The sequence below is a fragment of the Centroberyx gerrardi genome, chromosome 1, assembly GCF_048128805.1.
Source record: "Centroberyx gerrardi isolate f3 chromosome 1, fCenGer3.hap1.cur.20231027, whole genome shotgun sequence".
Classification (NCBI taxonomy): domain Eukaryota; kingdom Metazoa; phylum Chordata; class Actinopteri; order Beryciformes; family Berycidae; genus Centroberyx; species Centroberyx gerrardi.
In genome coordinates, this window is record NC_135997.1 from 7683435 (window position 1) to 7710738 (window position 27304).

Here is a 27304-nt window from a genome sequence, read left to right on the forward strand (position 1 = left end):
TACAATTACAAAATGTTCTATCATTTCTTGTTTTATGGTACAGACGTTTACATTTACATTACAAATGTATTTTGAAGTGACATTTTTGCAAGGATAATATTGAAGGACAATATTGTATGAGATTTCTTTCACATTTTACATTTTTCACATTTTATATGATATTTATTCCTCCAAGAGAGAAGCAAGTTGTTGTTGATAAAGGGGAATGCCACCCATTATCAACAGTAAAATATGTCTTTCTCTATACTTCGGGGAGTAGTGTGATCTTAGGCAGAAAGTTCAAATCGGTCCCAGAGCTGGAATTGCCAGGCCCAGCTGGGTCAGGTGACATGAGCAGCTTACTTACCTAGGATGCACGCCACCTTTTCATTACAGTGCAATGTCAGTGGAAGTTTGGATCTAAGATGTGAACCTGCCATTTTTCATGCTTTATTGACAGATATATATAGTCAGAGAAAGACAGGAAGGTATGGGAGAGAGAGGGGAGGACATGCAGCAAATTACCGCGGGCCGGATTCGAACCCGGGTCACTGTGGGAAAGACTGAGCCTTATGGTACGCGCTCTACTCGGTGACCCACCGGGGCGCCCCCCATGAGCCAAATAATTCTGAAGTGTTGACTGCTTTGTAAAAGAAATGTTGTTGCAAGTATTTCACTGCTATGTGATATGGTTGGGGATGGAATTAGGTGTGCATGTGCTACATCAACCACAACCACAACAACAAACCAATACGGCAGTTTGTGCTCTGTACCAATGTGCTCAAACTATCAAAAGTCGAATGAAGAGGGAGTTCAGTTTTACAGATTTCCTACTTCAGACATCGAAAGACGCAAATATGTGGAGTAAAAAATAAAGCTAAAAATAAAAATACAAACATTGCCTTGGTGACTGCGAGAAGCACATGGCTGTCCATTGCTGCACATACAGCGTAGCAGGGAAATACTTGCAAAACCAGAGAATATTGGTGGATCTTCGTAAGACGCAATTGTTTTTTCTTTTGCAACCAAATAGCACTTCAGAATTATTTGGCTCATTTGGATGGAGACACTCAAATAAGCTCAGAAATTGCCAGGTTCATATCTTAGATCCAAACTTCCACTGACATTGCACTGTAATGAAAAGGGGGTGTGCCAAATTAGCATCAGAGGTAGTAAGCTGCTCATGTGACCTGACCCAGCTGGACCTGGCAATTCCAGCTCTGGAACCAATCTGAATTTCTGCCGATGATTACAGTATTCCCCGAAGAGTAGAGAGAGACATATTTTACTATTGAAAATTGGCAGCATTCCCCTTTAAACATGCTTTTCTTCTGGTTCATTCTTTTTTCTCACCCCTTGAGATAAACTCCCATTGGCTGTTAGCATTCTCAGATTTCAGTCTTGGTGAATCTTGTACCGCTGCACACACGCAAGAGCCCAACCGGACTCAGCCCAACAAAATCAAACATTTTTGAAAAAATGTACGTTGGGCCAGAGTCAGCAGCCTTGAGCCCATTCACACTACAGGATAGTTTGCACTGACTGTCGGTCCCGAGTGCCCCCAAACCCGACTAGCCCAGATTCCAATCGGGCTTAGAATCTGCATTAAAATCGCCTAGTGTGACCTAGGCTTTAGCAACCACTAGAGAACCTAATGAATTATCCTGCCTTTCACCTAACATGCTGGCTTCCCTTAATTCCTATTAATTTCACATAATGGCTGTCCACTCACCTGGAATTAACAACACCAAGGCAAAAACCCACTGGGGTCTCTGCGGAGGCCAAATGGCAACCACAGCAAACAACAACAAAAAAAATCCTTTGAATACGAATGCAAATGATTGCTGAAATGCATAACCCTTGCATAAGACATCTGAAGAAGCCTACTTGTGTAAATTATATTTTGGTGAGCCTAGTATTTTCCAGATGATCAGCAGCTTTTAGTACACTTGGCTGTCCCATGAGGAGCAGAAAGCCATTACGGGGCTCCTGGATTTGTTTGCCAAAAGATTCATTGTACAAATGGCATTTCAAATCTGTGGACGAAGCAGTGCAGTGTTGTGGATACTGAAAGGTCTGTGTGTGGAGTGTGTGTGCGTGTGTGTGTGTGCGTGAAGGGGGGAGGCATATCATATCATCTGAATAAAGCACAAGTCCTGGGACAATAAGCTGGTATTTTGCATTAAGAAATAAAAATAACAATGAAACAAAAGTGCAGCATGTCAGACTTGATTCTGTGTATTTTTTTTAGCATTTATGTTAAAAACAATTAGAAGAAAGTCGGTTATTGTGGTCCTTTCTGACAAATAAAAGTGGATAGATACTGGAAAAGGTTAATGTATATAGTTTAGTGTATGGTTGATATTTTGACATGACATGTTTTACAAAACTACTTGATGTCAAATAACAAAAATTTGGGCACTGATGGATGCACTGTAATAATCTGTCACTAAAAGCAAATTGCTGCATTTCATTTTTGTGTCTTCACTCCCGTGCCAATAACTATGGTCACTGATCGTTTTGCACCAAATTCAGTGTTTGCATGAGTCTTCGCATGTGGCTCTAAATTGCACAGAATTAAATGAAATCATTTACAGAAAAGCATGCAGCTTCAAAACAGTGAGCACATTTTCAACCTTAACTTTAATACTATGGTACTTAAACTTCTGGAATACAGAATTTATTTTTGTGGCACTGGTAACAGGTCTGGCTTGTTTACACAACCAAAAACTAATCCCCAAGGCAGACAGGCAGAGTTAAAAATAAGGCCAGTGTATTCTGTGGTGTTGTCATGGTAGTAAAAGGTAAGTAATTTGATAATTATTAGCACCCGGTTGCAAAAAATATCTTTGGCTTTCACCTTAAGCATCACAATTGAGTATTTTATTTCCCAGCGTTAGGCATTTGGTTAGGAGTTGCATTACATTACTCAAATGGTGCCCCTTACCAAGGGTTTGTATTAACTGTTTTATGGCAGTTTTAGCTACAACAAAAATGAGACAATGTTAGTTATTTGGTTATACTACATCTTTAACCATCCCTGATAGCTGGGAACAACTTTCTTCTCATGCCCAGAGGCTGAGGACTTCTAATTTCGGCATCCATACAAATTGAAGACATTTTTGCCCACTAAAACAACAAGTTAAATGCTTAAGCTGTGCCTGCTTAATCTACTCATGTAATGAGTTGGTTCTCATGTAAGTCAATATGGAACTTTTATAGAAATGTTATTAGGTCTGTTCCACATGACACCTAAAAATAAAGACCTTAAACAAAGCATTCTACAAAAAGCTGCATGCATGAAAGGGGTGGTAGAACTACTACAAGCTATAGCTTTACTCAGATGTTAACAGAGGAGACAGGGCAATGTAATAATTACGAGAGCATGTCGGTTAATTTAGCTCTATCTAAATCTGCCAGTGTCGGTATCTTTCACTGACTGCACGTGCCTTCAACAAGAAAAAACATTTTGACCTCTTTTATCTGTGGTTACTTACCCTGTAAAATAACCAGATCAGGTCAAACTAGTCAAGTCTGAGTCGGCATCCATGAGGTTTGTTTACAAATGAGGAATGAAGCAAGGGTGACTAGCCATGCTCATTTCTAATTTTAGAGACAGATTACTGAAATATTTTATCTTTTCTGAATGGGTCATTGACATTATACATGTCCTATGATAACAATTACTTTTCTCTCATTCTCTCGAAAACTAATCCCATCGAAACAGGACTCAGGGCAAAGCAAGGAAAACAATAAAAGACCTTCAAAACATCTCCACTGGATATGTGAAGCATGAAGCTGGCTGAGGTCAATACTTTTCCCATCCCTGTTGCACTACAGCTTGTCACTACAGCTGTCTCTCTCTGCTCAATCACCCTGCTACCCTATGCTACTTAATGATTAAAACGCAACCAGAAGTGAACATATGATAAAGATGGACAAAAAAACAAGGGGAGTAAATTGCGCCTGTGGCTCTAGCAGCATCATTGTGAGCTGATGGGGGGTAAAAGACATCCACAGATGAAAGTAGATTTTGAACAATTCTGCTGCCCAGGGGGGCCTGCTCTTTAATGAGGCAAAACTTTAAGTACTGAATAATAAATAATAAAAATTGACAGTTCATTTAGCTTTCAGTGTACCTCGTAGAGAAACCCATTATAAGTCATTACTCTTACTGTCCGTGGCGTGAACAGTAAGTATGGTGGAATATGACAATGTACCTCGCTAGGAGGGGGAGTTGGGGCGGTAGCGTGCGTGTGTGTGTGTGTGTGTGTGTGTGTATGTGTGTGTGTGTGTGTTGGGGAGGGGGTACTGAAAACAAGCAAAAGAACAGGACAGTATGGTTCTATATGGGTCACAGAAATGTGAGTGAATACATTGAAACTGTATGTGTGGAAGCAAGAAGCAGTAGTCAACGCCAATCCTATGGTGAAATTCATAGCTGCCTCTTTTTAGCAATTTGTATGCCATACCTATGGTGCGGCCTACACCAGGTGATAGCAATTGTTTTATTTTATTTTTCTTAAATACTGGTGTCTGACAGGTCTATGGGCCCTGAGGTGGCCATTTTGGATGTTACTAAATATATTTAGTGTTGACTGTGCATGCTTGAATCTTGAATCTTGAATCTTGTAACCTTGACAAAGACTATTGCAGTCAAATCATGTTTATTATTAAAGCTTTTTCAAATTCTCCTCCATGAGTAGCTGAATTCTTTTCATTCCTTTAGCCATTTTTATGCCTGCCAGAAGGCCAAGCATCTATGTGTGCTGATGTTGCTAAGGGATTGTAGGATTTTCATTAGGTCCTTGTTGAAATAAGTATGTCCGAAATGCCTGTGGTAATAAACTTTATAGGCCAGCTGATGGCTCATAAGTTGCTGCTCCTGCTGCAGCTGTTCTCAGTGCAGTTGCCCTGGAAGATAGGTTTTTATATTTCACATTTCTCTACAATTCAAATTTCTTCTACACTTTAACCCTAACCCTAGCTATAAGTAGATTTATTTCAAGATCTCTGGTTTCCAAAGAGACAACTTAAGGCTGTTTGATTTGGCTTTTGCATATTGTCTATTGGACTTCTTTGTTGTAAGTGAGCTTAAACCTTAGGTGAAGATGTTACGTTGCCGTAGTAGGCCTTGCTAAGTGTATGTTAACAGTAACGTTTTAGTAGTGACATATTATTGGTGATTTGATTTTCCCAAGAGGCTCACAGCTGACAAGCATGTAACTAGCACTGAACTGGTTTTCACTTGTTTAAATCCTGTTATTTCCTTATGTGTCAACAGACAGTCAAAGGGATACCATGACTTTAAGTTTTGGTCCATTATTTCACTCAGCAGGCACTGGTCACACAGTGAGAAAAATTGCTTTCACCGGAGAAGTCTGAGGTTCTAAAATGTGTACTATAGCAATATTAGCAATACTTGTCAGATATTTGGGTTAGCTGACTATTTGGTGAAAGCTTGGGAAATAAGTAAAAGAGTAATGTATAATGAACAAGGGAAACATTTGCTGTTCTTTTGTATGAATCTACATATACTTTTATGTATGCATATACATGTAGATATGTGCATGTTTATGTATATGTGTATGTGTGGAATGTTTGTATATAATTGTCTTTCATTCCTTCTTTCTCTCTTGTGTTTAGTGTATTTTGAGGACATTGCATCTTTGTGGAGTATAACTGGAAGTTTTTGTTATGTATTCCCATGTGGGATGGGCCACCAATGTGACATGACATGAGAATAAAATATTCATTGATTCATTCATGTACTCACATATGACAACATGGCTTTGAGTTCTTCATCACTTCTTACAGTGATTCTATCCCCCACTTCATCTTCATCTAAAAAAAAAAAAACAGAGAAGCATCTTCAAATTCGTATTGTAACGCCTATCAAAATCATCACAAAATCATCACAAAAGGACAACTATCGACATCAAAGGCAAAATTGAAAAAGGTAAGACTAGCCTACATTAATGGATGTGTTATTTTATAGAAACTGGGTATAGTCACAGTTATTTTTAATCATGCAAAAATGTCAGGTTTATTACAGTAATATTTAAAATGCTGAGCCCTTAACAAAGCTTTTGTTGTAACCAATTCCCTATTATGAAGCATCAAATCAAATCATCCCTCATAATCTCTTCTTTGTGGAAATATATGCATTACTTTGAGAAAAATTAGAGAAAAGAGAGCAAAATTATTGCAAAATGTTGGGTAACTAACATGCAAAGGAGCATGTTTGTAAATGTATCTCAAAACAAATATAAAAAGTGATATTCATTCAGCAATTACTGTGATTGAAATGTTACTTCCTCAGCACAGCATGCAATACATAAGCTAGTTTACATGTCACACGTCGAGACAAGTCATTCTGTAAGCGAAAGCGCAAGTCAGGTAATAATTACTAGTGATTTCTTGTATTTTACATACATGGGCCAGACATGAGCGTCAAACAGAATGGGGGTCTGGCACCTTAGAACCTAGTTCCTGTTTACTCACCTGACTTAACTACTGATTTGTCTGAATCATAATTAGTAAGCCAATGATTCCTGCCATGACATGAGAGACAAGATCAAGTGCATCGGACCTTGTTTGGTTTTTATTGCTACAAGCTATTTAATGTTAAGGCTGTTGAAACAATTACTGCCTGCCAATACTTCATCACAACTACACTATTTTGCATTTTGACAGAACAAAGGATAAGAGTACACAATAGATGGTTTCATTTTGTTCATTAAGATGTATCACAGAGTAAAAAACACCTTCATGTTATTTTGATGGGCATCTGTTGGCAGGATGCACTTTGTTGATTTCTGTATTTTTCCTGCCTAGCCCATCTAGCTATGTGTATCTTATTAAACAAACAGGATCTTATAGTGCAGAACTGCTGACAATAGCTGTCCAATTGCTCCTAACAAATAATGTCACTAGTGTTAGTATCAGTAATATTAATACTAAATTTAAATTAGTAACTAGTTAGACCTATCAAATTGTAAGAAAAAATGTTACCAACTTGTAACACAGTGAGGAGCAATTTAATAAGTTTACAGTATTGTTGGGACATATAGCACCCTGTGATACATGATGAAATGTGTCAAAAAGTAGATGATGGGTCATTATTTCTGTAGTAAAGCAATACAAATATGAGACAGAAACTTACACTCAAAGGCAGTGATAGTGGCTTCGGGCATGACATCTCTGATAGCAACCTGGAAATGTTTTGTAGAGTCAATTTAACAATCACAATAGCGCAGCTGTTGTATGAAACTAGCTAAAGTTAACTACCTTACCATTAGGGTACCTAATTATAATAGAATGATGTTCAAAAATATCCAAACATAAAGTGGGATCAGACTGTTGTAAAACTTAAGTGCGGTTGCCACAGGTGGGCTCACATGCTACCCATCTTAATATTCATCCAGAATTCATCTGTCGTTTACCGACTATTGTTATTAACCAAAAACAGCCAACGTTATGTAGGAGTAGGAGTAGCTAGCTCGCTAGCGTTTTGAAGACTCACCAGTAAGTCATTGAAGTTCAATAGAGATGGACAGTCGACGGATGAGTCCATGTCCCCAGACGGTGTTTTTATACGGATCACTATTCCCTCGGTGTCCATTGCGCAGAGGTTATTTAAAACAAGTAAAAGCATAACAGGGAAATATTAAGACTCATAATAACACTTGGCTGGCTGTCTAAGCTAGCAAGCTAATTTCCTGCAGTGGTTTGCTAGCGACACTTGCTAGCATCCTGTTTCAGTTCAGGCACAGACAGAGACTCTGATGCAGTCTAAGCGGAGATTTAACTAACTGTTTCAGTTAATGCCGCCGAAAAACAAGTCTCGACTGGTCATACGGCATGTGAGCTTTAACTTTTACTTTAGATTTGAATGTACCTACTGTCTGAAGCAAAGTTTTAGGTAGTGATAACTGACAGATTTAGCCATGCAGCTAGTTTCAAGGAAAACATAACTGCCCAGCAGCATTTCCGAATCAACATCCGGTCAGCATTTTTCAAAATAAAAGTCCTTATTTGTAAGTAAGAAGTGACATCTCTAGCACTGAAACTACAGAAAACAATGCTACAACAGAACACTTTCACTGTTAAGTAAATGTCTTGATTATAAGATAGTGTTTGTATGACATTCGGGTGTATTTGAATGAATATAACCATGGGACATAGGTAGGCTACAACAAACATGCAGCCTTGTAGCATTGAAAGCTACTTCAGGTATGGCAGTTGCGAAATTATGAAATTCATGTAAATTTAGACATTGCATTGAGCTAGTGAACCAGCAGATCTGGCCTGCTCTCATATCTACTACTACTACTCTACTAAAAAGCCCATGCCATGTGTGAATCATCTGTTTTGAGCTGAAAGATTAAAGATCAATTAATTAATAAAATAAAACATTTAATACATTTTTTCCTTCTGTCCTTTGAAATTATTATCCTACTGACAAAAGGAGACATCAGTCTGAGCTATTGCTTTCATATTTGGCATGAGAGTGGCTGGATTTGCCCCAGGTTTCCTATTAAGTTGGTAAGCGTTTATTGCATTTATCAGTTATAACTAAGTTAGCCGGTTTTGTTATGCATAATGACTTGTTTGACCAACAATCAAAATACTTTAAAATTAAGGTAAATCATCCACTTGATTTAAATGGAAACCTGGAAATTTTAAAATGTATTTTAAAATGTTTAAAATAGATCTTGGGGGTTTGTCAATGTTCACCGCAGAGAAGACCAAGATGTCATCTATTATAAATGTTCTAGAAAGCTTAGACTGAAATACTTCAAAGGAACCTGCAATTTGACAGTTTTTATCAAGGCAATACTTGAACACACACTATATAATTATTGTACAAGTCAGCCTTTTATACTGAATTAGGCTTATTGATTGCTCCATCAAAAGAAGAATTCTATAGTTGCCTTGGAATGCTTTTGCTTTTGCCTTACTTGAACAGTAACATTGATGTGAGTTCAGGTTTGGAATATCGTACAATCGTTTTCTGAGGCTAACATTAATGGGAATATATCTAAAGGTTAAATAAATCCCTTTAAACCCGACCTCAGATCACTATTATAAATGCTCAATCAATACTTGGATATTATTTGAATGTTCTTTGCTTTCTCAGAAACACAGAGATGCAGAGATGAAATATTGACTAGACTCCTTACCAGCCTTGACAATTCAGTGATGACAACTTCTCTTTAAAGAGAGGAAGGGGCTGTATAGTGGAGCATGTCCCTTCGTGACCATGGCTTTTAAAGTATTCAGTAAAGTCAGTTTTTTTCCTCCCTCACCCTAGATTAACACAGCATTAGTATTTAAAGATTTCCACTCGGCATGAGTCATTAGCGTATAATTGAATGTACAACAAAGGGCGCTTAAAACCTTTGTTGATTACTGCCTTATCATTGAGGACCCGAATCAGTCTCTCTGCCCGCTCACCAAACAGCTCTGATTGCAGTTCCAAGAACAAGACATTGATCCCTGGGCAAAGTGAAGTCTCATTTTCTGTTAATTTACAGCGCTGTGTTCACAGAGCTGATACCTAAGTCTGTTGACCGGGGTTATGTGTAATGATAAGCAGCTGTTAAAGCTCCTTCTGTCTCCCTGTGGCCCAGACCTGGCTGGACATGCAGCACTAGAAAACAATATCAATGAGACGCCGCTGTGCCAGCCATTGCTATAGGTTGGGTTTCACTGGCTCCCATCCCTAGCTAAAACAAAAGTCTCAACCCCTGACTGCCCTAAGGCTGAACTTCTCTATCAACTGCTACCGCGTCTGTTTTTTAAGGTAAGAGCAGCACTCAAAAGCTCAGTGGGCAGATAAAATATTGAATGCCTATCCTTCACAAACTCTGCTCCGTCTAAATCAACAATGGGTGAAAGCTTAGATGAGGAATACCTCAAAGGATAAAGCCATCATATTGTAGCATTGAATTAGCTACAAAGGGTTTGGCCCTGTTTCTGTTTACAGATCCAGGACATGGCCTATGAGGGGGGAAATGTGATGGGCGGGTTAAATGGGTAATCAGTAATAATAATGATATGAAGAATGTTTTTGGGGAGTGGTGGTTTATGTGGTACTGGCGGGAAATGTTTGCTCTCTCTCTCTCTCTCTCTCTCTCTCTCTATCTATCTATCTATCTGTCTATAAACACACACATACACACAGGTTAGAAGTTCATTGCATCAACCCATCCTGAACTTCTGTCATCACTTACTGCTAGGTAAAAGACCCATTGATTTCCATGTAATGCCTGAAATTATTACTTTGCCTAATTGTTACAGAAGGAGAGTAAAGGGGAAAACAAAGCCAGGCTATCAAGCACTCTGATTAATGCCTCCAGCAGCACTGCCCTCTGATGAAAAGCAAGGGATCTATATGGCACTTTGTCAAACATGCTCTCCCAGGACTTGACGTTAGGGCCTTCTGCTTTAGGGGCAACTAGGATGAAGCCCAGTCAGCAATCCACATTATCAGAAATCAAACTCCTGACTTAGCTGGGAGGAGAAAGTGGAAAGGGAAGGCCAGCATTCACTGTCTGGTAATTAAAAGCCATTTTATCAGGCCTCCTCTCTCGCCTGTGCCTCTTTTCTCGCTATTGACAAGCTGCTTAGCGCAGAGTGAGCTCAGTTTGACTCTAAATATATGAGGCACACTTATTTAACTTTCTCGGCAAAGAGGGAAAAACAAGTAAACAAGACAGCGGCACAATTCTAAGATTGACCATTACTTTCTATTAAAGTTTTATTCTTATTTATTGCTTTTTTTCTGTGTAACTAAATGTGCAGCTGCAGGCTTGCCCAGCAGCCTCTTGTAAAAGAGATCCTTGAACAGGGCTAACCTGAATAAAGTTTATTATTGTGGTTACTATAATTATATTATTTATTAGTATTAGTATTAGGCTATGTCCAGTGGATTGGTTGTATATTGCATTACATTTCATTACATTATCTTGTGTCATTTAGCAGACGTTTTTGTCCAAAGTGACTTACAATTACAAGTATCAGAATAATCAGTATATCAGAATAAAAGTACATTTTGTCAACTTTTTTGTCTATTGCCTATACAGTCCTGCCTAACAAGTTTGTTGATTAATGAGCCAAGGTCTGCACTGTCTTCCTATACAGTAATGCTGATGTAGAATATCTTGAAATACTGTTTGTGCAGTATCGCAGCATCGATTGTTCTAACACAGAGACACACATTGACCATTACTTGGGAGCCTTCTATTTACTGTGTTCCTCAACAATAATAGTAATTGTTTAAACTGAAAATTTGTGTGCTTGTTGTGACTTCAGGCTTTAAATATCAGTAGCTTTGCCTTCACAAAGGAGCTGGACCCTCTGTGAGTTTAGCAGGGAAAACATGTTGTGGGCCCCACACCCCTCCAGGGCCGGGGCCCAACTCAGGTATCCAGATGCGAACCCTTCAGTTGAAATAGAGATGTGTCTCCTTAGCCTTGAAGCCTGAAGCCTATTGTTTATTGATGCTGCCAGAGTCCCTGCTCAGATCGATACCATCTCCCTCAGATGGGCCTTCAACACACACACACTCCAAATTGAGGTCAGGATATGTAGAGGGTTATGGCACTTCAGCTAATATGAATTGCCTGAGAAGCTGCTGCCATTTGTTACATCTTCCTTTAAAGTTCATCTCCAAGTTGACCTGTGATGAAACATGGGGAGTTTGTGAGGCAGTGGTGTGAGAGTTATGAGGAAATGGATTGTGTGACTACCCCTCAACTCTTACGCCGTGAGCACGCTGATAACATACGTTTGTTTGCGTTGTCTTTACGTACAGACAAGGTTCATCTGCATTTGACAGAGTGGTCCAACAATGACGGATGAGCGTCTCATTACCGTGGTTTCGGGATTTCCTGAATTATATGACCCATCTCTAGATATATTCAGAGATTTAAATGCCAAGGGCTTGGAATAATATTGCAGATGATCTTGGGATGTGGGGTGAGTAACTAGCTTGTTTCTACCTAGTGTTTAATATTTTGTTATGGTGCATTTATAACAGAAAAGTAGGATAAATCCAACGCATGCAACACTCGGAGTGTGATGCAATGCATCTGCAATGCAAACCCAACGCAGTAACGCAGCAGTAACAGACTCTCCTATTTGCAATGAATGAATTTGCGGTGGTGTGGGTGTCATCAGTGTGTTGGACCAGCACGCTCTCCATGTTTGAGATTCACCTCAGAGATCCCCTTTATGGCCGCGTGTTGTTTCTGTTGTTTCTAATAAAGAGGAAATATTGGTGCCTTCCTGACCCACTCATAGGGGCCATAGAAAAATTTATGGGGTGTGTCTTCTCCATAGAGGCTGCTTGTGAACTGAGCCTGACATAAATAACACGTCACCAGTTCACCACAGCTCCATTTGGTCCTTCATGCTGTGGTCAAGTGACTTTATTGAATGGGAGATGTGACTATACTTGCTGTTGTTTTTCATGTGATACATTAGGCACAGAAAAATGCTTGGAATCCTTAAAATATTTCACTTTCTTATCACGTTTATTGTTGTCAACACACATTACACAATAGGAAGTTTCAGCCAAGCAATTTGATTGGTCAGAGACGCATTCCAACTCTGCTGATAATTCCCATAAAGCATTGCTGGGCGTTTATTCGTTCCTCTGTCAACTTGTGTGGAAACCATGGAGTTATTTAGCGTTGTTTTCGCTTGTTTTATATTCTTATGTATGTATACTATGATATGTTGAGGAAGACTTTTCAGGTAGTACACACACCTTGGTAAACATTAAAAGCCATAATACACTTGAAGGCATTCTTCACTGTAATCATGGCTGACCTCACACCTACTGCATCATTGTTGTGCCCATAACCATAGTAAAGAACGCTCTCCTGGGTATTATTGATATATCATTATAGATTATTGATATATCAGCCTCATATGTATTCTGATCGAATATTAGTAAAGTGACAAGCTCGGCAGACTGAAATTTGCAGCCTAATATACAATATATAACAACTAAAGTCAAAATCAAGAAATCAATCAAGGATCATTTTTCTTTTTTCTTTTTTTTTTCTTTTTTCAGAATTGTATGTCAGAGTTTAAGTAATTTTCCTGTTTTAAATTACAGATTTAAAGTCAGTTAGAGTCAGAATTGGCGAAAGAATTGTGATGAATACACAATCCGGGGGCAACAAATGTTGGTGGTTATAACCTATTACAACAACAACAAAAACAATAATCATAATCACAATCATAACCATAATCATAATTAGCATAATAATCATAATAATCATAATAATAACCAACAAACAGAAGAGAATAGTAACAACAACAACATGGTAACTGTATGCGTGTTGCGTGCATACGTGCGTGACTGTGGCCAAAAACAGTGACCTCTCTCTAACCACACATTGCTTTGGTGCAGAGTGTCAGGTGGCCTGTTTGTCAGCTGAAATATTCATCAAACAGATCAACGGAAAGTCTGGCTGGCTTTTCAACTGACAACTGCATGTCAATAATTGATAGGGAATGAGGTAAATGACTTAACGAGTGTTTGGGGGTCCTTCTCCCTCTGTAAGTGATGCCTGTGACCTTTGCTATATGAAAGAAACCCTGCTGTCATCATGGTCAGTGGTCACACGTCACATATACACAATGAACTGAATAGTGAAAGTAACAAACAATTAAAGAAAAAAACAACATTATGTTTTGGTACTCAGTAGTAATCATTACTAGCCTACTGTAATTAGTTTTTTGGAAATGTGTGTGTGTGTGTGTGTGTTTTAATGGTGGAATGTTCTTTTGGGAAATGTTTTGTACAATGCAGATGTGATTTATTATGTTGTATTTCAAAAATTATTGCTGTGCCAAACCAGCAACAACATGATTAAAGGATGTAACACTGTACAGTATAAACGTGTTTGCACACTGTGTAAAGATTGTCATTGTGCCCACAAAAGCATAGGCTACTCTTGCATAATGACTTCATTTAATTATTTATTATCCGAAAAATGGCGCTTACACCTATGAGAAAGATGGTGTATTATGTGCCTGTTACATGACTTTAAAGAATTTTGCAAAGGTAAAGAGATGTGAAGTGAATGGAAACCTTGGAGCGTATTATTCTTATTCTTCACTTCTAAAGTTAACAAATCAGAAAGAGTGGCTTTATTCACTGTCAACTTAAGGAAAGATATTTGCTTTGCCAACAGCCTTTCTGTCAGAAAAGGAAAGAACCTTCATTAAAGGCATCTGGAAGGAAAACCAAAAACTTTCTTTTCTTCAACCCTTTGTAAGCAGGTATACACCTGCTTACAAAGGGTTGAAGAAATAGGTTTTTGTGATGAAATGCCCAAGTCTTGGTATTGGATTTAAGTTAGAGAGATGGTCAGTTTTTTCGGATCCCCTTCCAACCAATCTGAACCGCATGTTCACTCCAGCAGCGGTAGGCTACAGAATAAACATAGGATTAAAGGTAATTTAAACAACAGCATTTAAAGCATTTAAACAACAGTTTAAGAGCTTGCAATCAATGTTGGGGAAATGTGATTATTGTTTAAATACAAAAAAAAAAAAAATGCTGGGACGCAAAATTGTCATTAATTGAGAGATTTGATAATAAAACAAATGTAGAAGCTTAGACAAACTTTCAAATGCCCTTACGAACAACATTGTTTTTATCTTCCAATGTCTGAACAATTGGCCATTTTGCTTTGAAGTAAAGTGTATACGACTTTATTTATTTTTGATAGTTTTGATAATAGTGTTGGTTTCTATTGTCTTCATTGCATAAATGTGTGCATCCTTCTATATTTACTAAAATTCTGGTTATTCCCATAGTATAACATTTAAGATGTGTGTTGTATGTAAAACTCTGATTCTATATTTCCTGTAATACAGAGACCCAAACAGAATAAATCTATTCAATACATTGTATCAGATCAAGTCCAACATTACAGACTTAATATTTGAATGCTAAATTTAATCATCACAGGAGCTAATTGCTAATTGCTTCAAATTGTGTCGCTATAATGAAGTGAAATGAAATGAAAGACCATCCTTCAGCCAGAGGACGCAGGTTCAAACCCCTCTACCGACAAGCATCCATCCTGCTGAAGTGTCCTTGAGCAAGACACTGAATCTCTACCAGCTCCAGGGACCTTGACCTCTGACCTCTGGAGAGGGGGAGAATTTTCCAATAAGGATGAATAAAGGTTCCCATTATTACATTATTGTTAAGTGGCATGGTATAGATATTATTGCCAGGTGGTGGTTAATCATATGAACCATCGGCAGCAAAATGAAGGCTAATATATGGGAGGCAACATGTCTGATAGTTTGTCAATAGAAAGTGGCGGTGGGGTTGGACTGTGTTGGTCCTTCATGTCAGCTGAGATTCCCCAGACTGCCAGCGCAGTTAGATCTTTAGCCCTCTGCCTGCTGTCTGACCCTGTGCTCCTAACAACCAATAGTGGCTGAACAGCATTTTTATTGTGTCTTAAAGAGACAAATCCCTCTATAGCACCAGTGTAGTGCACTTATGTTTTATAGAGATGTACTTCTCTCTGCTGACTTCAAAAGAAATGTGAGATGGCAGTAGGATGGAAAGGACTCATAAAAATCTAGTTCTCTTAAGTGGGAGATTTAAGCAGCTCCTGTAGAATACAGACATGCATTGTAGGCTAAAAAAAAACTGCAGTTTTAAATAACTGTATTTGCTAATATCTAGATTTGTTTAGCACTTTTCTGACAATGTGCTGTAAAATAACAGGGACAAAACAAACATATTAACAAGAAATCAGCTATAATAAAGGGAAGATTTGCATTGCCTGGTCTACTCAGTAGAACAGAAATAGCACAAGACTATGTAACAGTATTGCAGCCATAACAAAACAAGAATACATAAAAAACAATAACAAGGTAGGCTTAAAAGTCCACTAAGTACACGTTTAAAATGAACTTAACAAGCCAACTGAAACTGCTGATTTAAGTCCCACTCAACCATATTAGACTCTCAAAAAACAAATTCATGATGCAACTATATAGCATATTGAGAGCAATAGAGTGTCATGAAAGACAATACAATTTGCTTATCATTTTCCTCGGGTTAGCTCAGCTAATCAGATTTCCCCAGATTGCAAATGCTTGATCACCCTTTGTCTTTAATCTAGATTTTGGAATGGTCAGAAGAGCTTTGTCTGTAGATCTAAGACTAAGCTTTATACATAGGCATTTAAGGAAATGAAATGGAAATCAGCGTTACGCAAAGTCAGATTAATGCGGCTTGAACATTGAGTGAGTGCTAGCCAAGTAATCAAAGGCAGCAACAGTATTTGAGGTGTCAATAAAAACAAAGAAACTACAGTGATAAAACATAATTATAGTCAAAGACGTTTTATTCTCACCTGCACTGCAAGTTATCTTGATGGAGCCTTGGTAGCCGAAGCGGCTAATCAGTCATCCACTGGCCACTGCTTATGGTGAAATTATTTTGGCCTTATTCACTTCTGAACTGCTGAGTGGTTTTACATCAGAGTGGTTAGCGATCCCTTTAGCCAGTGATTTCTGATACAGTGCAGTTTCTGAACTGCTGAGTCAAGTGTGTCAGTTGTCCTTTTGGCTTGTGCTTGTTGGTACACCGCAGTTTCTGAACTTTCATGCCAGCAGGGCCAGTTGTCCCATCAGCCTCTGTTCAGAGATACAATGCGGTTTCTAAACTGCTGAGCAAACAATTTCAAGCCAGAAGGGTCAGCTGTCCTATTAGCCTATTGTGAGACTGATAGCGAGGTTAGAAATTATTGGGTGAGATGTTGTCGGCTAAGCGTAAGTCCAAGTGTCCGTGCAGTGTGAGCAGTGCAGTGCAGCGCAGGTGTGTGTTGGTCTAACCAGAGCTGACAGCAGACAGAGGAGGTTGGTTCTGGGACGACACAATTTACCGCTCAGCCTTCTGGAGGTGTTGTGGGTATAATTCAATGACACGTCTGTGATGGGAGGTGCCCACTGGATAACACAATGACATACCCACTCTCACCCCCCTTTCCTCCAAAATTCAAGCCATTTTTCTGCATATTCATTCGCATTCATTCATTTGATAGCACAAACAATAGTTACATCAGATCCCGTGTATTGGTAAATTGCTGTAAATAGCTGGGACAAGAGTGTCTTTTCTTTCCTAGCATGTTATCATGTTAAAGATGAACTAACAGAGATGTCAGTAAAATGTTACACCCCTGAGAGCAGGTTGAGTAAGCTGCCATTCAAAGAGCTTTTACAGGAAGAGTGAGGAAAAACGACTGTGGGCTGTTTTTAGTGTAAAATTCTCATGGGCGTATTTTTAGGGAATTCTTTGGACTGTTTCATGTCCTTGCACTAGCTTATTGTTAAATACATTGCTTAACAAATTTAAAAAATGTTTTTCATTTCATGGTGTTTTTAAAAGCTCTGTCTTTTAAGCTGAGGCTGAAACATTTATTGCTGTACAAGCTATCAATAAAATCTTAAAACCAATTATAAAATCAACTGGAAGCCAATGTAAAGAGGCTAAATTGTAAATTATGATATCACCACTTCGCTCAGGTTTAAAGCCTACAGTATCTACGGATTCAAAATTAGTTACAGATGAGAAAAAGCATGAAATTATAAAAATTACCTAAATGTAGAGATATTTCTCAACTGATAGAAACAAGATTGAACAGGTCTAGTCTTGAAAGAATCACAAATAAATGTAACATTTCTGGCAGCCTGTTACCAAGATTTTGTTGAATTTTAAAAGCTGCATTTGATGGACCATATAATAACCTCAGATTTTTCCTCTAATACTTGAGGAAAGTTTTGAGACATTCAACATCTAATGGCTGTTCTTTAAAAATATCAAGGATACTTGCATCATTTGGTTTTACATGGAAATACGGGTGTGTATTATAAGCTATTACTATAGCTATCATTGTCTAGTTAAATCTGTGTGTTGGTGTATGCGTGTGTGTGTGTGTGTGTGTGTGTGTGTGTGTGTCCACACTACCTCATTGTGGGCCATAACAAAGCCCTCTGAAATACAACCTCCAGGGGTCTTACCTGGACGTGCCGCCCCCCCCCACTTTTTCATTAAAAACCGCAATCCTGCAGCTGAGGCTCCGTTACACCACAATGTGCCAGAGCTATACAAGGGCAAACATATGCGACCTGGAGCCAACCTTCAAATACGCTCCAAAAGATAGATCTTTTTCTCTTCTCTCTTTTACAACAGGTTTGAATGCAAATTAATGCAGACCCATTTTCAAAGAATATGTGCCTGTCTGTGTTTGTAGGTGTGGATCCACTGCCTTTCTCTGGCATTGTTGTTGGCCTTGCTGTGCTGTTTGCTCATGCGCTCCTTGTTTAAGTATTGAAATTTCTGCATAGGGAAATTAATAAGAGTCTGGTTACAAGCCTAGGCCACAGATTTGATTTCTTTTTTTATTTCCTGGTGAAAATGCACCATGTCCATCACTATTTACATAAATACTTGCATGGGATTTTGAAGAAAATACATTAATCTAACATTGTTTTTTTTTCTGTCTCTACTGGCTTCCTATTGCCAACATTTTCTGTTGCACGTGAAGTTACATTTTAATCAATCCACTCCCTGGACTATCATTATTATTTTGCTGGGCATGTGAGAGCAGCAGAGGTATTGAAGTGAGGTAATTGAAGTGTCCTAGACCAACCTGCTCCTGTGAGATGTGAGAGCAAAGTAGCAATGTAATTACAGGTCATAAGTTGACCACCTCAGAACCACAGCAGGCGCAGGGAGAGCTGAGCTTGTCAAGCACTTTGACACACACGCACACGCACACGCACACGCACACGCACACGCACACGCACACACACACACACACACACACAAGCACACACCGCACACATACAAGCAGCCATAGTTGTGGCTAAATCCTCAGAATCCACTGCCATTCCCCCTGTTGTGAAACTGTATATCATATCACCATCTTCAAAGTTGTGAATATATTTGGCAACTTCACATCTGATCATTGCTGAATACTTCTGCCAGCTAAGTTGGAGTGTCTCATTGAGATCAGCTCTCAGGTCAGTCCATGTAACACTGCCCCCTAGTGGCAGAAGAGGGAACTATTGGGTCAGAGGGTGAACGCGGGCAGAGTGGAAGAGTGATCTGGTTTACTGTGAGACATTACTCAAATCAAACAACAAACTGAAAAACTACGAAATGAAAAATGGCAATTAATTTAGATCTGATGGTTCAACATTCAACATCCAGCCTCAGGAATAACATTTCATGATCTGCAGGTTCACGATCATGGTATTAAAATTGAAACATTACTGTTAGAATCTCAATATTATTATTTCCAAAATCCTTGAATTCCCTCTGTTGATGTGGAAACAACCTCTACCTGGTGAAGAGGTGAAACTGATCCAGGATGATCCCCATCTCGAGCCCCTCCACCCCCCACCCCCCACCCCCCACCCCCTGTCCTGTCATTTGTTATCACCTCATGGCTCCTCCACTGCACTCTGCAATTGGCCGAGCTCCTCCCGGGTGAGGGGTCAAGCCTTTAAAAGGGAATTACTTCATTGACACAATAAGAGATGACAGTTTATTTGACGTCTTACCACCACTTCACTCCCCTCCTATATCCAGACCTGCCCCGCATCCTAACTGCTCCCAGGGGAGCACTGGGTGTGCTGTTTGTGTGTGTGTGTGTGTGTGTGTGTGTCTGTCATTCTGTTTGTCTATGTCTGTGTCTGTCTCTGTGTCTGTGTGTGTGTGGGTGCTTGTGTGTGTGCATTGATGTGCGTGTGTGTATGTGTGTGTACGCTATAATTTTGTCTGTGTTCATGTGTACATAGTATGTGTTCCTATGTAACTTTTTTCTGAGGTTGAAGTTGAATTTATTATATTCTTGCTCACAGTTAAAAACTGAATAAAAGCAGAATTTACATAAGAGTGAGGGCCTATATAAAAGTATGCAGACAAATAAATATATAAAAACATTCTGCCATAATTTACCATAAAATGACAATAACTGACTATAATTAAACTATGAAACCACATTAGCAAGTCTTACTGTTTCAAAAAAATGGACACATTGCAGTTTAATGTAATTTTATCTGTGTAGGAGATGTTAAAGCATAAATTTGTGCTAGCGTTCAATGTACACAATGTATTCAGTGTGTGTGTGCGTGTGTGTGTGTGTGTGTGTGTGTGTGTGTGTGTGTGTGTGTTTGCTCGTTTGTGTGTATATCACTGTGTCCCTGTCAGGTGTATTTAGAATGAATAGACTGCAGATGTTACTTAGGATTCAAGCGCAGTCCTGGGGCCTCTGTTTGTGTGTGTGTGTGTGTGTGTGCATGTGTGTGTGTATGTGTCTTTGTGTGTGTGTGTGTGTGAGAGAGAGAGAGTGATTGACACCAGACGTGTGTGTCAAACCCAGGGGGACAGGGAGAGGCCACGCAGCCAGTCTGGCAGGTCATTATCAGTGTGTCACACAGCAGCGTGACGGCTACTTCCTCTGAGACAAAACACACCACGCACATGCACACACACGCGCACACACACACACACACACACACACACACACACAAACACCTTTATTGAGTCATTGACGAATGCCTATCCAAGCCAATCAATTGGGCGATCAATTGGGGACCAACTGGCAATCCCCTGCAATCAATACGCCCCTTGTTGCCTGGCTCCAGAAGTGCCACAATGGCTGTGGCACTTAATTAAGTTGTTAATTGCTGTGTTAAGCTTTCTCAGGTACCCTCCCTAGACGGTAATTGAGAGTGGCTGGACAATTCAGCAATCGGCAGCACTTTGCTGAATTTAATCACAAATCCAAGTAATGGCGAAGGCTGAAATATAACGGACGAAACAGCTGCTTTACTGTCAAATTGGTCGGAGGAGAAACAGTGGAGACTTGTGGTATGATTTCTGGAAAGTAGACATCATGCAGAATTTTACTATTCCAATGGAATTTCAGTGGCTGAAAAAACAACCTTAAAAGAAAAATCCACCCTCAGATACTCTTCCACTGTTATATATCATCAATCTGTGATGTTCAATGCATTCCAGGAGTTATTTTGTGCTGAAGTGTTGTAATTTACTTATTTGGTAATACCCACTTTCCCTCAACCTGCCTCGTCTACTTCCACTTCAGTCAGCAGTATTTCCTACATTTCCCAGAATGCCTTTTGACAACCCCCAGAGAACATGCCTGAACTTGTTCTATTCAGTTGTGGGTTATATGTGAAGGTGGAGAGAGTGATAATGATAGTGATAGTGATAGTGATAGTGATAGCATAGTCAGAGCAAGAGAGTCAAAGAAAAGCGAGTCGCCCCCCTTTACTCAAAACACGTCTTGTGGCTGCATTGCATTCTGGTCTATTGAGGCTGCTGCCAGTGGAGAAATTGGTATCTCTGCCTCTTCTACGATGGATTTCTCCCTGAGTGATTGTTGAACGTCGGTGCAAAATAGTGAGTCTAGAAAGAAGCCCTTGCTCTTTGATTCACACTAAAACCTGATGTTTTAGATAGCTGAAATATGTATCTGGGGAATAAGAAAAATACACCACCAAACAACAAAATGGGCCCAAAAATGCAGGGTACATTGCCAATTGTTATTTATTTTTAACCAGTGTGTAAGTGTTTATGGGTGAATTTTTCCTTTAAACAGAAATCACGTGATATTTCTGTGATCTTGATCCTTTGTGTAGCCATACCTCAGTTTATGACTGGCGTATTCTCAACAAAGTGGGTCTAATTTAATGAAATATTGATGTTCCTCCAAGAGTTCAGTGAGAAAATCAAACACACAGCTTCCTGCATTCCTCACTCCTCAACAGCCTGATAGTGCTCGGTCTGAGGGGGGCGATTATCAGTGCTGCCTCCAACCGGGGCGGGGTTACGAGAAGAACCGAGTCAGACCGCTGCTGGCTGGCACTTTTATGGTGTTATTAGCACAAGCTACAGCGTCTGGGTGTTAACACGCCTTTTGTAATCCCATTACTTTCAACACTCAAATGGAATTCAGATGGAATGGTATTGCTGCAGTCCTCCATTTTAAGAAACGATTCGAAACACAGCAGGTGTCCAGTTTCTTATCCCTGCTTTGCTAGTAAATTAGAAGTGCACAGGCAGGAGTGCTACAATTTGGCAGCAGCCAAATGCGTATCAAATCACCATTACAAAACAGGACCTTTTACCTCACGCATAACACAAACGTCTCCACCACAGCCATCCACTTCTGAGGCTCCTAGAGAGGCTCACAAGTGCCGCGCAGTGCTTCAGAGATTTGATAAGAAGTGGTGGGGTGTAGTGGAGCAGGGAGAGTGGAAGTAGCAGTGAGACAATGAGAAACAACCACTGCTGCTCTAGGCTCTGTGAACAGGCTTGCCATTGATTAAAACAGCAAGGTGTGCAATAAAGCGCAAGGCAAAGTGCTGCCTTCCATATGGACCCCCGGACCCTTAGGCTCTGGCCACCAATTGGGCCTTTCTGTCTGCCGCTGTTCCCCCTTTCTCCTCTCTGCGTCTCTCTCTCTCTCCCTTGGTCCCCAGATGGTAAAAACAATTTTCCAGCCCTCTGTCTCTCTCTGCTGCCGCCCGCCACTCTGCAGCCACAAAGGGCCCTGGCCGTGGTTCAACCGTTTACTCCAGTAATTAACAGCACCCATACCACAACAATTACAGTCACTAGGCTACTACGTTCTCTACTCCAAATACACCCACACACACACACACATACAAGCACACACACACACACACAGTGTTAACAGTGTCACACTGTGAATTAGAAGGGAAGCGAATAGCCAGAAGCTGTAAAAATAAAATTAAAAAAGTATTAACAAAAAGGTGAAAACAACATGCTGGCACTTCTGCAATGATTACCTCATAATTAGACGACACAATGCTCTCCCCCTATCTAGTGGCAAAACACAGTAATTACTGCCGTGACAGAAAATCAAAGGCTACTTTGTAAGCAGCAGGAAAAATTAACATTTTAGGCCCTGAAGCTGTATGTCCTGATTAGAAACATATTAAATCAATGCATCGCTAACTGCTGGGCATAAATACGTCCGCTTCTGAAGGGGTCTGTAATTGCGAGAGCAAAAAAGTGGGTTTCAATTTCACAAGGATGTGGCATTACTTGTAATGGCAGTATTATGTGGCAAATGTACACTCCTTTTGTTATAGGATAATGCTCTTAAAGCAGGGTTCAATTTCAAATGTGTTTTTAGAGTGAAGATGAAAGCATGTTTTACATTAATTGTTGGAGGCCCTAATTTCATGTATCACTCAGAATGGTGCAATGTGCTGCAGACTCTATTTACTCTGGACCATCAACATATTGTCGGATTTACTTTTCAACTGGGAGAGATGCAACATGGCTGTTGCAGAATGCCCACAGATGAGATGTGTGGCAAAATATACAGTATGTGTTGTCTCCAAGTCTGTATGTGTGTCTGACCAGCTTATACCTGTGCTACTTTAATGTGTTTAGTATGTTTTCTGTTCTCTTCTGTTTCTGTGCTCTTCTGCGAACTGCCTTGTCCCCCTGTTTTGTTTTGTTTTTTGTCCTCCAACTCCCCATCAAGAGGCCTTTTCCCTCTTGCCAGGCCGTCATTGTAAATAAGAATTTGTTCTTAGCTGGCTTGCCTGGTTAAATAAAGGTTAAATAAATGAATAATGTGATGGATGCCAACTTCAAAGGCAAGATTAGTAATGCAAATAGCTGTTGTTAAAGTGTTTATGGGGGAGGCTTGAACAATGTAAGAAAGCTTTTAGCCTGTCAGTATTAGGGGTACATGTAATGTTTATGTAGCTACTCACACATTTTCCATAATGTAAATACTGTATATCAAGTGCTTAGTGTTGTATTTTACTAGCCTCTCCCTCCAATTGATGTTCATTTTAAAGAGAGTTTATTATTATTGATACCCAACTTTGGAGAAAGGTACAGGTAAAAAGCATTTCTATAAATGTGTATCTAAAAGAAAAGGCCAGTTTGTTAATTATCACAAAAGTCACCCCCTATCCAAATTGAGAAAAAGGATTGTGTAAACTACCAGCCTGAACATTGGACAGTTGACTCAATAAAAGCCACATGGGTTGTGACCCACCTAGTTTCTGCTCCTGTTTAAATTGATAAAAGCTGCTAGTGGGAAAGCCAGCCGATCCCTAGCATCTTTAACATGCCCACAATGGGCTCCTTGGGAATACAACTAATTACTTCACATCTGTATTTATTTGATCCGCGTGGAATTCTCCCTTCTGTCACCAGTGCCAAGCTATGCCAGCTTGGGCTAACAGTGATTTATCTAAGTGACACTTCTGGCGCAGATTCACATCAAAGCGGCACCAAAATCAATAGGGGAAACATGGGGAAGACGGGGAGGAGGAACTTTTTTCCCTTCAGCAAAACTGTCATGCATAAAATCCACCAGCATAAATAAAGCACGCCTATGCTTGCAGGTTTGCTGAATCAGATAGGGTGGAAATAAGATACAAGCTGTTTGTTAATGGTAGCTTAAAGAAAGACTTTCACAACTGCAGCATATTTTGGGAACTTTAGTCCTTAGCGCTCAGTGTGACACGCCAATACTAATGTAGGGTATCTGCCAGCTTCACGCAAGACCAGCTTCTAGTGACCTCTGTTGTATATTGAGTGAACTGCAAATGGTGAGACCCTACTGTTCTGAATTGATGGGGTCCTGCTCAGTGAGCCAGCCAGTTCAAGGGACTGGGAAGCAAAGCTGCGTAAGGAAGAAATTCAAGATTTCTGAAAATAATTAGGCCTAGAAGAAATACATTAGCTCAAGTGTTGGAACAGAACTATGTGCACATCGGCTTCTTTTTGCTCCATCACATGCAAACACATATTCCAAATTAGCGATACAAAAAGAGGCACAGGCAGGCAATGAGATGTTTGGAGTTAAGGAAAAAGGTGTGATCATTGTCCTCATTATTGGCTCTTACCGTTTTACCATTTTAGATTTAGATTATTCACTGCCATAAGAATCTAGTGTACCTGCAAACGTACCTTGAAAAACACTGGGAACACCAACCACATTTGATGAAAACCTCTTTCTAAATCTTTGGATGAAGCCTTTTTTTCTGACAAAGTTGCTCCAGTAATGCAGGAACAGCAGCTTGTTAATTCTCTCTCTTCAAAGTAAGAATGACATGGGACCCATGGGTCAAAACCGGTGTTATTTTCCTTTAACGATATCATCAAGAGAAATGCAGGACCGAGGCAGAAAGTACTGTCCGATTCACTTGATGAGTTACTATCTCCCCAATGAGCCCCCAGGTGGCGTGAAGAATCTCAGCATGAGGCAGCGCAGCCGTTGCACACTGTTCCTCTCCAGGAAACAAACAAATTGAGGTCTCAGTAAATAAAAAAATCCCTGTGCTTTCACAACCTCAAGGCTTGAAGGTGATAGCTGCTGCTTGGAAAGCGTGCATATAACTATATAGTTAAATTAAAACAAATTTACATGATAGTGTTGATTATTTAAACACAACTTGGAAAAAAAAACAAGACTTCAACTTCTTAATTATTCTTGTTCACACTGCATTTCCCATGCTCACAGTCGCCTTAAGTGCAAATAAAGCCTCCCATCTGTTTGTAATTACAACTAAATAATTTCAGTCATTGTAGCTAATCATTTTGACTGCACATTTGATTAAAACTATGGAGGAATGGCGGAAGTTTGATTTTCCAAGCAAAGCCGACTGTGTTTCATAAAAAATGAGAGCAAAAAGTGCAACTTATCAAGCCTGGCTGGAAAGAAGAAATTGAAAATGTATAAAAGGCGGTGTAGGCCAATTGGCCTATAACCAAATCCTTTATAGCCCATTTCCCATGAATACTCGAAATTACACCACTTCCAGACAGCTTCTCACAGCTAGCTTGTGTAATGACTTTTATTTGCCTAATCCCCAAATTAAATGATGTTTGACGCAAGAAATGTTAAACCTCATGTCATCAAGCCTACACTCTCATCATGTCTTCTTTCCCTGTGGTGTCCATTGAATAGGACAAGCAGGTTGCATGGCAGGCTACTTCAATAAAAGGAGTTAAGAAACGTCATGTAACATCACTTTACTGCATCTCCATGTAAGCTAACGACATTATGAACCCTGGGGCAATGGTGAAAGCTAATGATGGGAGGATGATGGCAACGCAATGTTGCCATAGAAGCCAATTTCCAGTGGCTTGCCAGATGTTAAACATCTAAATGTGCATTGATCAGTGACAGGATAGCCTATAGAGATTTCTTCAGTTTCCCAAAAAGAATGTAGGGCTTGACTGTGTCCCTCTTCAGTGTAACAGGAATGAGCGAAGCATAAATTATATTAATTTAAATTAATTACATATGTAAAAAAACATCTAGTCTCAATTAATTCAATTAGCCTACAACATGATTCTACTGGCAAGGGGTAGATTAGATGTTGTAATTAACAGAGAATGCTTCACAACATAACACACATACACACAAACACACAAACTCACACTATCTCTCTCTCTCTCTCTCTCTCTCCCACACACACATACACACACACACACACACACACACACACACACACACACACACACACTCACAAACACATACACACACTCACACGCAGTGAACATTAATTAAAAAGCGATCTGTGTTCCTGGATCCTAAAGAGGCTTACCAAACAGATGACAGTTTCGACTTGAGAACTGTTTGCCTCATATAAATGAAGACTGACAAAGTGAAAGTGAACGTCTCACTCTCTTGACCTACAACGCTTGTCTCATCAGTGCATCAGATCTCACTGTCCAATGGCGTCTCAGCCTGCTTGACGGGGCTTCTGGTTCCCTTTCCGCCAGGAGAAGAAGAATGACTTTTCTCCAGTCGACTCCCTTCTCTACAACGTTTCCACCACATAGACACCGAGACAAACTGCCGCTCGCTTTACTCTCTATCATGTGACACCGACTGGGAAACCAGAGTGTGTAACCAGCGTCTGTTGTGGTCTGCTCATCTGTAGCTCTGATTCAGCAGCACTGATTTATAACAACAGTTGTAGCGCTGAAGAGATTGCTGAATCTTCCGACTCGACAAAGTGGGCTGGTTCAGCAGCTTGTGATCAGCGCTGAGTCATGTAGACACATAACGTTGGACCGGTATCTTGTACACCGCCTTGTGTTTGGTTACTTGGAGAAGAACCTGTGGTAGCTGACATCTTGCTTTGAAGACAGATGACAGTACATTTCCATTTCTCATCCTTGATAATACATCATGTCTTTGCCACAACAATAAACTGATATCATCCTTGTTAT

The 27304-nt window shown here is 39.8% G+C and overlaps 1 protein-coding gene across 1 annotated transcript in view; it reads right to left on the minus strand.

Annotated features, from left to right (window-relative positions):
- The window catches only part of map2k5 (mitogen-activated protein kinase kinase 5), a 65726-nt gene extending 57804 nt beyond the window's left edge, over positions 1 to 7922 (minus strand). The window contains exons 1-3 of the mRNA XM_078282858.1: positions 7505 to 7922; positions 7145 to 7193; positions 5756 to 5823 (exon numbers count right to left, since the gene is read on the minus strand). Of these exons, the coding sequence (XP_078138984.1) occupies positions 5756 to 5823; positions 7145 to 7193; positions 7505 to 7636 (249 nt within the window). The 5' untranslated portion in view covers positions 7637 to 7922. The remainder of the gene's footprint in view (positions 1 to 5755; positions 5824 to 7144; positions 7194 to 7504) is intronic.
- Between the last annotated feature and the right edge of the window lie 19382 nt (positions 7923 to 27304).